Source organism: Oncorhynchus nerka, linkage group LG7 (assembly GCF_034236695.1).
Source record: "Oncorhynchus nerka isolate Pitt River linkage group LG7, Oner_Uvic_2.0, whole genome shotgun sequence".
Taxonomy (NCBI): Eukaryota; Metazoa; Chordata; class Actinopteri; order Salmoniformes; family Salmonidae; genus Oncorhynchus; species Oncorhynchus nerka.
Genome location: NC_088402.1, coordinates 1,406,321 through 1,421,770, shown reverse-complemented (window position 1 = coordinate 1,421,770; position 15,450 = coordinate 1,406,321). Strand labels below are relative to the sequence as shown.

Genomic DNA, 15,450 nt, shown 5'->3' with positions numbered 1-15,450 from the left:
TCCAATCTTTTAAGAAGTTTAATTCAAGCAAACAAAGGTAAAAGGTACATTTCACAACGCTGGGTTATTCAACATCCTGGCCACGTACACCCCAAACATTGATACATCTAAAAGGAATAAAACACCAGAAGGGAACGCTTTCTGGAAGCCCTCATTCCATCATATGGAATTCTCTTCTAAAACACTTTAAATGTTTATTTTGACACTTTTTCCAAAGCCAGTGTGCTCTTCTCTAGGCCTGGCTGAAAGAAGACTTGCCTTTTTAGAACAGGTTTTCTTTTTGCATTGTTTTGGTGTTAACTTTTTCCAAAGTTTCATCAGAATTATCATTTTTTAAAAGATGAAGTTCCAAGGTTCCCAATCCCTGTGAAGACAGAAAAAGCATTCAGTCATAATCGTAGGTATACAACAAGTATCCGAGCATCAGATGACCAATGTATAATGCTGAGTGTAATGCTAGACCTGAAACAGGCCTACCCGGGCTCAGAGACCCGGCCTACCCGGGCTCAGACACCCGGCCTACCCGGGCTCAGACACCCGGCCTACCCGGGCTCAGACACCCGGCCTACCTGGGCTCAGACACTCGGACCACCAGCAGAGTTGGGGACAGTCTTCTGGACTAATTCCTTGGCCTGGTGGGCCTGCAGCACAGCCACAGCCTCATCCACCTACCAGCAACATCAACCAGGTTAATAACAGCATCACCTATTACCACAGCTACAAACTCATCTGTACACTACAACATTTAAAATCTGTCAGAGGGTTACACAGTTTCCTCAAATGCTCTGACTACTTGGGCTCGCCTGGCTTCAAGGAATTTCTCCTGATGACACATTCTGGTCAGGGAGCAGAACTGACCTTAGAGCGGAGAGACTCGGGAGACTCCAGCATGTGAAGCAGTTCAGAGTTGTCTATCTCCAACAGCATGCCAGTGATCTTCCCAGCCAGACTGGGGTGCATGTTCTGGATGCACGGGAACAAGCGCTCACCTGGGGACAAACAGGGTTTTAGTGTCCTGGCTCAGAAACAGGAGGGAGATTGACAGTGTGGTGGGTTGAATGGATGTTAAGCCCAATTTTATGCAGTTTTATAACGCAGTTTGCTTGATCTGAACGGCTTTAAAATGTCTGCATGTCAAATCTTAGTGAAAGACTTGCGACGAGACGGATTCCGCTAGCCAATAAGAGAACAATGAGCTGACGTTAGTGAAAGACTTGAGACGAGACGGATTCCGCTAGCCAATAAGAGAACAATGAGCTGACGTTAGTGAAAGACTTGAGACGAGACGGATTCCGCTAGCCAATAAGAGAACAATGAGCTGACGTTAGTGAAAGACTTGCGACGAGACGGATTCCGCTAGCCAATAAGAGAACAATGCGCTGACGTTAGTGAAAGACTTGCGGCGAGACGGATTCCGCTAGCCAATAAGAGAACAATGAGCTGACGTTAGTGAAAGACTTGCGGCGAGACGGATTCCGCTAGCCAATAAGAGAACAATGAGCTGACGTTAGTGAAAGACTTGAGACGAGACGGATTCCGCTAGCCAATAAGAGAACAATGAGCTGACGTTAGTGAAAGACTTGAGACGAGACGGATTCCGCTAGCCAATAAGAGAACAATGAGCTGACGTTAGTGAAAGACTTGCGACGAGACGGATTCCGCTAGCCAATAAGAGAACAATGAGCTGACGTTAGTGAAAGACTTGCGACGAGACGGATTCCGCTAGCCAATAAGAGAACAATGAGCTGACGTTAGTGAAAGACTTGCGACGAGACGGATTCCGCTAGCCAATAAGAGAACAATGCGCTGACGTTAGTGAAAGACTTGAGACGAGACGGATTCCGCTAGCCAATAAGAGAACAATGAGCTGACGTTAGTGAAAGACTTGCGACGAGACGGATTCCGCTAGCCAATAAGAGAACAATGAGCTGACGTTAGTGAAAGACTTGCGACGAGACGGATTCCGCTAGCCAATAAGAGAACAATGCGCTGACGCGAGACGGATTCCGCTAGCCAATAAGAGAACAATGCGCTGACGTTAGTGAAAGACTTGCGGCGAGACGGATTCCGCTAGCCAATAAGAGAACAATGCGCTGACGTTAGTGAAAGACTTGCGGCGAGACGGATTCCGCTAGCCAATAAGAGAACAATGCGCTGACGTTCTGCGTTTGCTGCAGTAATAGCAGTGGTGTAAAGTTGTTAAGTAAAAATACTTGAAAGAACTGAAGTAGTTTTTGGAGGCATCTGTACTTTACTATTTATATTTTTGACAACTTTTAAATTTCTTTATGAATGTAGTAAAGTATGTACTTTTTACTCTATACTTTTCCCATGACACTCAAAAGTACATTTTGAATGCTTAGCAGGACAGGAAAATAGTCTAATTCACACACCAAAGAGAACATCCCTGGTCATCCCTACTGCCTCTGATCTGGAGGACTCACTAAACAGAGAACATCCCTGGTCATCCCTACTGCCTCTGATCTGGAGGACTCACTAAACAGAGAACATCCCTGGTCATCCCTACTGCCTCTGATCTGGAGGACTCACTAAACAGAGAACATCCCTGGTCATCCGTTTACTGCCTCTGATCTGGAGGACTCACTAAACAGAGAACATTCCTGGTCATCCCTACTGCCTCTGATCTGAGGACTCACTAAACAGAGAACATCCCTGGTCATCCCTACTGCCTCTGATCTGGAGGACTCAGTAAACAGAGAACATCCCTGGTCATCCCTACTTCTGATCTGGAGGACTCACTAAACAGAGAACATCCCTGGTCATCCCTACTGTCTCTGATCTGGAGGACTCACTAAACAGAGAACATCCCTGGTCATCCCTACTGCCTCTGATCTGGAGGACTCACTAAACACTCTGATCTGGAGGACTCACTAAACAGAGAACATCCCTGGTCATCCCTACTGCCTCTGATCTGGAGGACTCACTAAACAGAGAACATCCCTGGTCATCCCTACTGCCTCTGATCTGGAGGACTCACTAAACAGAGAACATCCCTGGTCATCCCTACTGTCTCTGATCTGGAGGACTCACTAAACAGAGAACATCCCTGGTCATCCCTACTGCCTCTGATCTGGAGGACTCACTAAACAGAGAACATCCCTGGTCATCCCTACTGCCTCTGATCTGGAGGACTCACTAAACAGAGAACATCCCTGGTCATCCCTACTGCCTCTGATCTGGAGGACTCACTAAACAGAGAACATCCCTGGTCATCCCTACTGCCTCTGATCTGGAGGACTCACTAAACAGAGAACATCCCTGGTCATCCCTACTGCCTCTGATCTGGAGGACTCACTAAACAGAGAACATCCCTGGTCATCCCTACTGCCTCTGATCTGGAGGACTCACTAAACAGAGAACATCCCTGGTCATCCCTACTGCCTCTGATCTGGAGGACTCACTAAACAGAGAACATCCCTGGTCATCCCTACTGCCTCTGATCTGGAGGACTCACTAAACAGAGAACATCCCTGGTCATCCCTACTGCCTCTGATCTGGAGGACTCACTAAACAGAGAACATCCCTGGTCATCCCTACTGCCTCTGATCAGGTGGACTCACTAAACAGAGAACATCCCTGGTCATCCCTACTGCCTCTGATCTGGAGGACTCACTAAACAGAGAACATCCCTGGTCATCCCTACTGCCTCTGATCTGGAGGACTCACTAAACAGATATTTAGTTTTTAATTGATATCTGAGTGTTGGAGCGTGCCCTGGCTATGTATAAAAAAACAAAATGGTGCCATCTGCTTTGCTTAATAAGGAATTTGAAATTATTTATACTTTTACTTTTGATACTTAAGTATATTTGAGCAATTCCATTTACTTTAGATAACTTTACTGAAGTCAGATTTTCCTGGGTGACTCACTTTTACTTGAGTCATTTTCTATTAAGGTATCTTTACTTTTATACTCAAGTATGACAATTGGGTACTTTTTCTACCACTGAGTAATAGCTAGTCTAGCTTGCTGATATTTCTCTGGAAAGTCACAAAGCGTACCCTGTTTCTGGTGCATGTAGGGGCGGCAGGTAGCCTAGTGGTTAGAGCGGGACAGTACCCGAAAGGTTGCTGGATCGAATCCCTGACCTAACAAGGTAAAAATAGTTTTGCCCCTGAACAAGGCAGTTAACCCACTGTTCCCCGGTAGGTCGTCATTGTTGAGGCCCCACGGCCGTGGAAACAGTCGTATTGATCTGAATGCTTGAGTTTACACTCACCCAACATCTGCTTCTGTTCCTGAGGTGGTGCAGCGGCCAGCATGGAGGCAGTCAGAGGGTCCTGGCCTTGCACATGGACAGCAGGCTACACACACAGACACAGGGTTAGAGAGAACACACCAAGGTAATATTGACACGGTAGATAATATTTTTGTGGTCCCCTGTAAAGCCACGCGGTTCCCCAACGGAGTTGGTAGAGCATGGTGCTTGTAGTGGGTTCGATTCCCGGGACCACCCATAAACAAAATGTAAGCACGTAAATAACTTTGGATAAAAATGTCTGATAAATGGCACATTATTATTTTCTAATACTGCCTTCAGTTGACATTTGATAGGAGAGAGGAGGCATACCTGCTGCATAGTGACTTGGGGCTGTGAGTTAATGTGGTTCTGTGGGTTGCGGACTCCTGTGGCATACTTATACTGAGGCACGCCACGCACCGGGGCTCCACTCACTGTGGCCGAAGGGGCGCGGGGCCCCATGGTCTGGGGGCCTGCGGAGGGGCAAGAAGAGATCATTTTGACGTTATTTCAAATGTAACGTCATAAAGCACCTAAATCCAATATAAATCCTGCATTAGCATGTACATAACGCAGAAGCACTACTACATATTACAAAGACAGGGGCACACATGAGTATCTCTCCAGGTTACTCACCCACGCTTCGCGTAGACATCATGCGAGGCACCTGGTTGGTTGGCCTCATAGGGCTGAAGCTGGGCTGTCTGGGTGTGGAGCCTGGCATGTTCTGGAAGTCTGAAGTCCCAACAATGTCATTTAGGAATACTTTTAACACTAAACTATGATTGTAGAAGTCCGTGGTCATATCGTAAAGAAGTAGAGGTTATGAGGGCGTACTACTCACGTTGAGGTCTCACACCCTGGGTGGCCCAGCGAGGGCTGGGTCTCAGCTGGGCTATCTGGTTGGCAGGGTAGTAAGCAGCTCTGTTATGAGCCTATAGGGATGGAGAACACAGTGCAGGTATTATCTACATCCAACAGCATCCAGTCTGACACACTTCCACTTTGTCCATGGACTGAACTGTGATCCTGTGAACATCATGAATATCAAGGGCTAGATCGATTGATTGACATAAATGTGATTGTTTGATTGACATGAACTGAATTGACCAAGTGGTGACCTGTGGGATGGCAGCCATGAAGTACCCAGAAGGAGGGGCAGGCTGGTAGGGGTTGAGGACTGGGTTGGGTACGGGCCGGACGGTGGCCATCCTCTGCATGTACTGGTTGGTGAGGTGAGCCTGGCGCTCCTCTTTCCTCTGAGCCAGCGCCACGTACAGAGGCTTAGTGGCCACGATGCGCCCGTTCATCTCTGTCACGGCCTTGGTGGCCTCCTCCGGGGAGGAGAAGCACACGAAGCCGAAGCCCTTGCTGCGACCACCCTCCATCATCACCTAATGGAGGAGAGGGGGGAGGAAACGGTTTTCTGAACAGAACAGCTGAACAGAACAGCTGAACAGAACAGCTGAATAGAACAGCTGAACAGAACAGCTGAAGTGAACAGAACAGAACAGCTGAACAGAACAGTTCTCTTAAACACGTGTCAACAGCCAATAGGTTGGTTCTCTTAAACACGTGTCAACAGCCAATAGGTTGGTTCTCTTTAACATGTCAACAGCCAATAGGTTGGTTCTCTTTAACATGTCAACAGCCAATAGGTTGGTTCTCTTTAACATGTCAACAGCCAATAGGTTGGTTCTCTTTAACATGTCAACAGCCAGGAGGTTGGTTCTCTTTAACATGTCAACAGCCAGGAGGTTGGTTCTCTTTAACATGTCAACAGCCAGGAGGTTGGTTCTCTTTAACATGTCAACAGCCAGGAGGTTGGTTCTCTTTAACATGTCAACAGCCAATAGGTTGGTTCTCTTTAACATGTCAACAGCCAGGAGGTTGGTTCTCTTTAACATGTCAACAGGTTGGTTCTCTTTAACATGTCAACAGCCAGGAGGTTGGTTCTCTTTAACATGCCAACAGCCAGGAGGTTGGTTCTCTTTAACATGCCAACAGCCAGGAGGTTGGTTCTCTTTAACATGTCAACAGCCAATAGGCTGGTTCTCTTAAACACGTGTCAACAGCCAATAGGCTGGTTCGCTTTAACATGTCAACAGCCAATAGGTTGGTTCGCTTTAACATGTCAACAGCCAATAGGTTGGTTCTCTTTAACATGCCAACAGCCAGGAGGTTGGTTCTCTTTAACATGCCAACAGCCAGGAGGTTGGTTCTCTTTAACATGCCAACAGCCAGGAGGTTGGTTCTCTTTAACACGCCAACAACCAGGAGGTTGGTTCTCCTTAACATGCCAACAGCCAGGAGGTTGGTTCTCTTAAACATGCCAACAGCCAGGAGGTTGGTTCTCTTTAACATGTCAACAGCCAATAGGTTGGTTCTCTTTAACATGCCAACAGCCAGGAGGTTGGTTCTCTTTAACATGCCAACAGCCAATAGGTTGGTTCTCTTTAACACGCCAACAGCCAGGAGGTTGGTTCTCTTTAACACGCCAACAGCCAGGAGGTTGGTTCTCTTTAACATGCCAACAGCCAGGAGGTTGGTTCTCTTTAACATGCCAACAGCCAGGAGGTTAGTTCTCTTTAACACGCCAACAGGTTGGTTCTCTTTAACACACCAACAGCCAGGAGGTTGGTTCTCTTTAACACGCCAACAGCCAGGAGGTTGGTTCTCTTTAACATGCCAACAGCCAGGAGGTTGGTTCTCTTTAACACACCAACAGCCAGGAGGTTGGTTCTCTTTAACATGCCAACAGGCAGGAGGTTGGTTCTCTTTAACACGCCAACAGCCAGGAGGTTGGTTCTCTTTAACATGCCAACAGCCAGGAGGTTGGTTCTCTTTAACATGCCAACAGCCAGGAGGTTGGTTCTCTTTAACATGCCAACAGCCAGGAGGTTGGTTCTCTTTAACATGCCAACAGCCAGGAGGTTGGTTCTCTTTAACATGCCAACAGCCAGGAGGTTGGTTCTCTTTAACATGCCAACAGCCAGGAGGTTGGTTCTCTTTAACACGCCAACAGCCAGGAGGTTGGTCCTTACCTTGGCACTGGTGATGGTGCCGAATGGGGAGAATTCTTTACGCAGGCGCTCGTCATCAATTCCATCGTCAAGATTCTTCACGTAGAGATTGACACCCTGGAGAAGACATGTAGAACATACTTTTACAAAACAATACTATTCAACATTCCTTTTGATTCTGACCTTGCATTGATAGACTACATATTAACCGTCAATGAACTGGTAATTGTCTGTAGAACACATTTATCCCCAGCAATCATGCCAGAGGGATGTGGGGCTCATGAATTACTCACTGTGGCAGCCATTTTGGCCAGTACAGTCAATTGTAGAGAAAACATGGAATTTGACAAGGCTGCAACAAAAACTGCACATCATCACAAAGTGCTGATTCACTGTGACCTGGTAGCGCGTCATGCGATCCTGTTTCATCTGTTCAAACTTGCGTTTCAGCTCCGTCTGACGCTCCACCTTCTTCTGGGCGCGGCCCACGTAGATGAGCTTTCCATTCAGCTCCTTCCCATTCATCTCATCAACAGCCTGGAACAGACATCCTCTTTTACAATATGGCCATAAGCCTTCCCATCCTTGATTGAGACCCTCCGTATAAAACGCCACCAACCAAGCAACCATTTCAAACACATTAAGCTCACCTTTTGGGCGTCCTCGTGTCTCTCGAAGCTCACAAAGCCAAAGCCTCTGGATTTGCCACTGTCATCAGTCATGACGCGGATACTCATGGTACTGCCTAGATGATAGAGGAGCCAGTTCAGATACTCATGGCACTGCCTAGATGATAGAGGAGCCAGTTCAGATACTCATGGCACTGCCTAGATGATAGAGGAGCCAGTTCAGATACTCATGGCACTGCCTAGATGATAGAGGAGCCAGTTCAGATACTCATGGCACTGCCTAGATGATAGAGGAGCCAGTTCAGATACTCATGGCACTGCCTAGATGATAGAGGAGCCAGTTCAGATACTCATGGCACTGCCTAGATGATAGAGGAGCCAGTTCAGATACTCATGGCACTGCCTAGATGATAGAGGAGCCAGTTCAGATACTCATGGCACTGCCTAGATGTTACAGGAGCCAGTTCAGATACTCATGGCACTGCCTAGATGATAGAGGAGCCAGTTCAGATACTCATGGCACTGCCTAGATGATAGAGGAGCCAGTTCAGATACTCATGGCACTGCCTAGATGTTAGAGACTAGAGGTCGACAGATTATGATTTTTCAACGCCGATACCGATTATTGGAGGACCAATAAGGCCGATACCGATTGATCGGCCAATTTAAAAAAAATGTATTTATTTGTAACAATGACAATAATACTGAATTAACACTTATTTTAACTTAATATAAAGCAACAAAATCAATTGAGCCTCAAATAAATAATTAAACATGTTCAATTTGGTTTAAATAATGCAAAAACAAAGTGTTGAGAAGAAAGTAATATGTGCCATGTAAAAATGTGTGTAAAAAGCTAACGTTTAAGTTCCTTGCTCAAAACATGAGAACATATGAAAGTTGTTGGTTCCTTTTAACATGAGTCTTCAATATTCCAAGGTAATAGGTTTTAGGTTGTAGTTAATATAGTATTTATAGGACTATTTCTCTCTATACCATTTTGTATTTCATATACCTTTGACTATTGGATGTTCTTATAGGCACTATAGTATTGCCAGTGTAACAGTATAGCTTCAGTCCCTCTCCTCGCCCCTACCTGGGCTCGAACCAGGAACACATCGACAACAGCCACACTCGAAGCATCGTTACCCATCGCTTCACAAAAGCCGCAGCCCTTGCAGCGCAAGGGGAATAACTACTCCAAATCTAAAAGCGAGTGACGTTTGAAACAGTATTAGCGCACACCCTGCTAACTAGCTAGCCATTTCACATTGGTTACACCAGCCATTAGGCTGATAGACTTGAAGTCATAAACAGCGCTGTGCTTGCGAAGAGCTGCTGGCAAAACGCAATAAAGTGCTGTTTGAATGACTGATTACAGGCCTGTTGCTTCTCAGTCAGACTGCTCTATCAAATCAGACTTAATTATAACATAATAACAGACAGAAATACGAGCCTTTGGTCATTAATATGATCAAATCCGGAAACTATAATTTTGAAAACAAAACGTTTATTATTTCAGTGAAATAAATTTATTTGTGACATACACATGGTTAGCAGATGTTAATGCGAGTGTAGCGAAATGCTTGTGCTTCTAGTTCCGACAATGCAGTAACAACCAAATACGGAACCGTTTGGTATTTATCTAACGGGTAGCATCCATAAGTCTAAATATTCTTGTTACATTGCACAACCTTCAATGTTATGTCATAATTACATAAAATTCTGGCAAATTAGTTCGCAATGAGCCAGGCAGCCCAAACTGCGTGCAATGAACGCAAGAGAAATGACAATTTCACCTGGTTAATATTGCCTGCTAAACTGGATCAGTAGTTATAACTAGTGATTATGATTGATTGATTGTTTTTTTTTATAAGATAAGTTTAATGCTATCTAGCAATTTACCTTGGCTTCTACTGCGTTCGCGTAACAGGCAGGCTACTCGTGGAGTGCAATGGTTAGAGCGTTGGACTAGTTAACTGTGCGGTTGCAAGATTGGAACCCCTGAGCTGACAAGGTGAAAATCTGTTGTTCTGCCCCTGAACAAGGCAGTTAACCCACTGTTCCCCTGAACAAGGCAGTTAACCCACTGTTCCCCTGAACAAGGCAGTTAACCCACTGTTCCCCTGAACAAGGCAGTTAACCCACTGTTCCCCTGAACAAGGCAGTTAACCCCACTGTTCCCCTGAACAAGGCAGTTAACCCACTGTTCCCCTGAACAAGGCAGTTAACCCACTGTTCCCCTGAACAAGGCAGTTAACCCACTGTTCCCCTGAACAAGGCAGTTAACCCACTGTTCCCCTGAACAAGGCAGTTAACCCACTGTTCCCCTGAACAAGGCAGTTTACCCACCGTTCCTAGGCAGTCATTGAAAATAAGAATGTGTTCTTAACTGACTTGCCTCATTAAATAAAAGGTATAATTATTTTATTTTTTAAATAAATGGAAATCGGCACCCAAAAATAACAATTTCCGATTGTTATGAAAACTTGAAATCGGCCATTCCGATTAATCGGTCGACCTCTAGAGGAGACCGTTCAAATGCTCATGGCACTGCCTAGATGTTAGAGACACGACCCAGTAACCAGCTCGTAGCCTACAGCTATGTGACTTGGTTTCTGAGTGTGGGCGGAAAGTATTAAAACCATAACATACCATACTCTGCATACTTGCTGAAGACCTCCCTCAGTTTCTCATCATCCATATCTTCACCAAAGTTCTTGATGTAAACGTTGGTGAACTCTTTGGCCCGGGCACCAAGCTCAGCCTCACGTTCTTTGCGAGATTTGAATCGTCCCACAAACCTGCGATAGAAACACTAGTTGGAGCTGGCAGACAAAACCCTCACCAAAATGTCCAGACCTGCTCCCCGTAGCCTACTACACAAGGCTTTCCCAAACTCTGTCCTAACTCCCCCCCCCCCCCCAAACTGTCCTACCACCCCTCCCCCAAACTCGGTCAAATCCAATGTATTTATAAGCCCTTCTTACATCTGCTGATATCTCAAAGTGCTGTACAGAAACCCAGCCTAAACCCACAAACAGCAAGTAATGCAGGCGTAGAAGCACGTTTACAACCAAGTCACATAGCTGTAGGCTACGAGCTGGTTACTGAGTCGTGTCCTATCCCCCCACCCGGGTGCACGTTTCATTTTTTGCCCTAGCACTACACAGATGATTCAAATAACCATCTCATCATCAGGCAAAAAACAAAAAACAAACGTGCACCAAACAGGGGCCCCAGGACCGAGTTTGGGAAACCCTGTACAACACAACCTCGTTACCAGAATGTACACTTCCAGGTAGAACTGTGGCATTGCAGCAAGAAACCAAGTTCAGTCAGAGACGCAAAAGATGTAAATAACTAACAACCACACCATTAGCATTAAAGAGCCACGTCAGAAGAAACCTTTACTGATCACACTTACACTTTCCTGTCATTGAGCAGCATGCCGTTCATTTTCTCAATGGCTCTTTCAGCAGCCTCCTGAGTCTCAAAATGCACAAAGCCATAGCCCTTTGAGCCATTCTCATCACAAACCACCTTGGAGAAAGGAGGGTTGGCACGAGCTTTAGATATGCAATACAATTAAGGTCAACTTGAGGATAAAAACTTTTCCCATCATGCAACACATTTCTAACCAATACAACACCCTCCTTGGGGCTGAAAGGTTGTGTGAGTTATTACCTTGCAGGACAGGATGTTGCCGAAGGCAGAAAATGTGTCATAGAGGGCCTTGTTGTCAATAGATTTGTCTAGGTTCTTGATGAAGATGTTGCCCACCCCGCTCTTCCTCAGGGATGGGTCACGCTGAGACCACATGATGCGGACAGGACGACCCTTGATCACGTCAAAGTTCATGGTGTCTAGAGCCCTCTCAGCTGAGAAGAGGAATTATATTAACACATTATGCCTCCTGTGATAGCCCCCACTCAGATATTAAATCCATCCAGGGATATGGTTTATACTACAGCCAGTTCATCTGGTCAGATATTAAATCCATCCAGGGATATGGTTTATACTACAGCCAGTTCATTTGGTCAGATATTAAATCCATCCAGGGATATGGTTTATACTACAGCCAGTTCATTTGGTCAGATATTAAATCCATCCAGGGATATGGTTTATACTACAGCCAGTTCATTTGGTCAGATATTAAATCCATCCAGGGATATGGTTTATACACGAAGCCCCACCCAAAACAAAGAGGACAATCCAACTGTTGTCCTGTCTCTAGAATGGCAGCTATTCATCTCGATTATGATTCAATGACTAGTGATACATGTATGTGGAATCAGACAGTGTAGAACAGTCATACAGACAGCTGTGTGTAGGTAGCGAGTTGTTTGTGACTAGACTAGCCAAGCCAGCGATGCCCGTGTACAATTTCTGTCTCACTGTCACATGGAGGAGAAACAGACTAGCCGTGTCATCTTTCCTGGCTTTGACAACCTTTAAAATAGATACAATATTTACATGACAGTTCGCTACATACCATCAGCTGGCTGTTGGAAGTTGACATAGGCGTACCCGAGGGAACGACGGGTGATCATATCCCTGCAGACCCGGATGGAAAGGATGGCCCCGGCGGGACTGAATTTTTCGTATAGCAAAGCTTCGGTCACATCTTGATGAAGATCACCGACATACAGGGATGCCATGGGGTAAGTAGGAGCACCGGGGTTCATTTTCGTAACGAAATCCGAAAAAAATATGTTACCTTTCAGACGAAATTGTTCGTAATTTAAAAAGGGTCTGGTTACGCTAACTCGAGGGTTGAATCTTAACCAGCTGGCTAGCAAAGTTTAACAAGCTTGACAAGTTCTAATGAAGTTTACATTTAGAAGATAAATATTTGAAACGTTTAAAATACGACCAGTTCGTTACGTATATGTTGCTTAAAATGTCTATATAATTGACAAAATAGAGCTTGAAATCAACATGTCCTTGCTTGCTTTTCCCGTTGCAGATGGTAACAGTAACCAGAGAAACGCAGCGTAACATTCTCGTCGTTCCACTTCAGTTCGAATATCAACTCCTGCTTCAACGAGTTGGTTAAAAAATATATATGTTTTTAAGGTTAATTTTTTATTATTTTTTAGATATATATTTTTTCTTGGAATAAGTGGCGAGGAAGGGCTGGCGTTCACACAGCACTATCACCCGGGGTTTAGAGGAGGGAAATATGAAATATGGTCTTACTTATACCCTTACATATGGTTAAGAAAAACGTCGAGGTGTTTCTGTACTGCGGCGTCTCAACAACTACGATGCTGATTGGTTGAAAAACTTTAGACTCTCATGATCAACAAATAAAATGTGAAAGCGATGAATCATGGTTGATCAAAACATTTTGATGTTTTTTTATATTTTTAACTAGGCAAGTCAGTTAGGAAACAAACTGCTACAGACCTATATCTATCCTACCCTGCCTTTCTATCCTACCCTGCCAGATCACCGACCATTTAGAATCCCACCGCACCTTCTCCGCTATACAATCTGGTTTCAGAGCTGGTCATGGGTGCACCTCAGCCACTCTCAAGGTCCTAAACGATATCTTAACCGCCATCGGTAAGAAACAATACTGTGCAGCCGTATTCATTGACCTGGCCAAGGCTTTCGACTCTGTCAATCACCACATCCTCATTGGCAGACTCAACAGCCTTGGTTTCTCAAATTATTGCCTCGTCTGGTTCACCAACTACTTCTCCGACAGAGTTCAGTGTGTCAAATCTGAGGGCCTGTTGTCCGGGCCTCTGGCAGTCTCTATGGGTGTGCCACAGGGTTCAATTCTTGGGCTGACTCTCTTTTCTGTATACATCAATGATGTCGCTCTTGCTGCTGGTGAGTCTCTGATCCACCTCTACGCAGACAACACCATTCTGTATACTTCTGGCTCTTCTTTGGACACTGTGTTAACAACCCTCCAGATGAGCTTCAATGCCATACAACTCTCCTCCCGTGGCCTCCAACTGCTCTTAAATACAAGTAAAACTAAATGCATGCTCTTCAACCGATCGCTGCCTGCACCTGCCCGCCCGTCCAGCATCACTACTCTGGACGGTTCTGACTTAGAATATGTGGACAACTACAAATACCTAGGTGTCTGGTTAGACTGTAAACTCTCCTTCCAGACTCACATTAAACATCTCCAATCCAAAGTTAAATCTAGAATTGGCTTCCTATTTCGCAACAAAGCATCCTTCACCCATGCTGCCAAACATACCCTCGTAAAACTGACCATCCTACCGATCCTCGACTTCGGCGATGTCATTTACAAAATAGCCTCCAATACCCTACTCAATCAATTGGATGCAGTCTATCAGAGTGCCATCCGTTATGTCACCAAAGCCCCATACACTACCCACCATTGCGACCTGTACGCTCTCGTTGGCTGGCCCTTGCTTCATACTCGTCGCCAAACCCACTGGCTCCAGGTCATCTACAAGATCCTGCTAGGTAAAGTCCCCCCTTATCTCAGCTCACTGGTCACCATAGCAGCACCTACCCGTAGCACGCGTTCCAGCAGGTATATCTCACTTGTCACCCCCGAAGCCAATTCCTCCAATTCCTCTCTCCTTCCAGTTCTCTGCTGCCATTGACTAGAACGAACTACAAAAATCTCTGAAACTGGAAACACTTATCTCCCTCACTAGCTTTAAGCACCAGCTGTCAGAGCAGCTCAAATAGCCAAAACAACTACCCCTTCCCCTACTGTATTTATTTATTTATTTTGCTCCTTTGCACCCATTATTTTAATTTCTACTTTTCACATTCTTCAAATCTACCTTTCCAGTGTTTTAATTGCTATATTGTATTTACTTTGCCACCATGACCTATGTTGCCTTTACCTCCCTTATCTCACCTCATTTGCTCACATTGTATATAGACTTATTTTTCTACTGTATTATTGACTTTTGTTTGTTTTACTCCATGTGTGTTGTTATACGCGTCGAACTGCTTTGCTTTATCTTGGCCAGGTCGCAGTTGTAAATGAGAACTTGTTCACCTGGTTAAATAAAGGTGAAAAAAAATAAAAAAAATAAAGAACACATTCTTATTTACCATGACCACCTTGTTCAGTGGCAGAACCACAGACTTTTACCTTGTCAGCTCGGGGATTCGAGCCAGCAACCTTTCGGCCCAATACTCTAACCACTCTAGGCTACCTTCTGCCGCGTGTGCATGGTTGTCCTTGTATCTATTAGAATCCTCTCACTAGAGCCCTATCTTGATTTGATTGGGTGGCAGATAGACAATATACCTCCATGCTCATGCTCTGTTTTCCATATTGAGGAATGTTCTACGATAAATAATGTACTGCAGGCGTTCATATAATTTTTTTAAATTTGTAATTGTACCTTTTTTTAACCAGGCAAGTCAGTTAAGAACAAATTCTTATTTTCAATGACGGCCTAGGAACAGTGGGTTATTAACTGCCTGTTCAGGGGCAGAACGACAGATTTGTACCTTGTCAGCTCGGGGGTTTGAACTTGCAACCTTCCGGTTACTAGTCCAACGCTCTAACCACTAGGC

General features: G+C 45.1%; 1 protein-coding gene and 1 non-coding gene across 2 annotated transcripts; both read right to left on the bottom strand.

Annotated features, from left to right (window-relative positions):
* pabpc1b (poly A binding protein, cytoplasmic 1 b) lies at positions 1-13,120 on the bottom strand. The gene is made up of 15 exons (XM_065020093.1): positions 12,410-13,120; positions 11,602-11,795; positions 11,342-11,457; positions 10,570-10,718; positions 7,936-8,030; positions 7,685-7,822; positions 7,307-7,402; positions 5,384-5,656; positions 5,107-5,197; positions 4,899-4,997; positions 4,593-4,735; positions 4,242-4,326; positions 859-989; positions 570-668; positions 1-364 (listed from the first exon to the last, which is right to left on the bottom strand). The coding sequence occupies exons 1-14, from the start codon at positions 12,600-12,602 to the stop codon at positions 576-578; spliced, it is 1,896 nt and encodes a 631-aa protein (XP_064876165.1). The 5' UTR covers positions 12,603-13,120; the 3' UTR covers positions 1-364; positions 570-575.
* Positions 7,510-7,642, bottom strand: LOC115118832 (small nucleolar RNA SNORA5). Its single transcript, XR_003861905.2, has one exon. It is a non-coding gene; the product is annotated as a small nucleolar RNA SNORA5 (small nucleolar RNA).
* Positions 13,121-15,450: the final 2,330 nt, after the last annotated feature.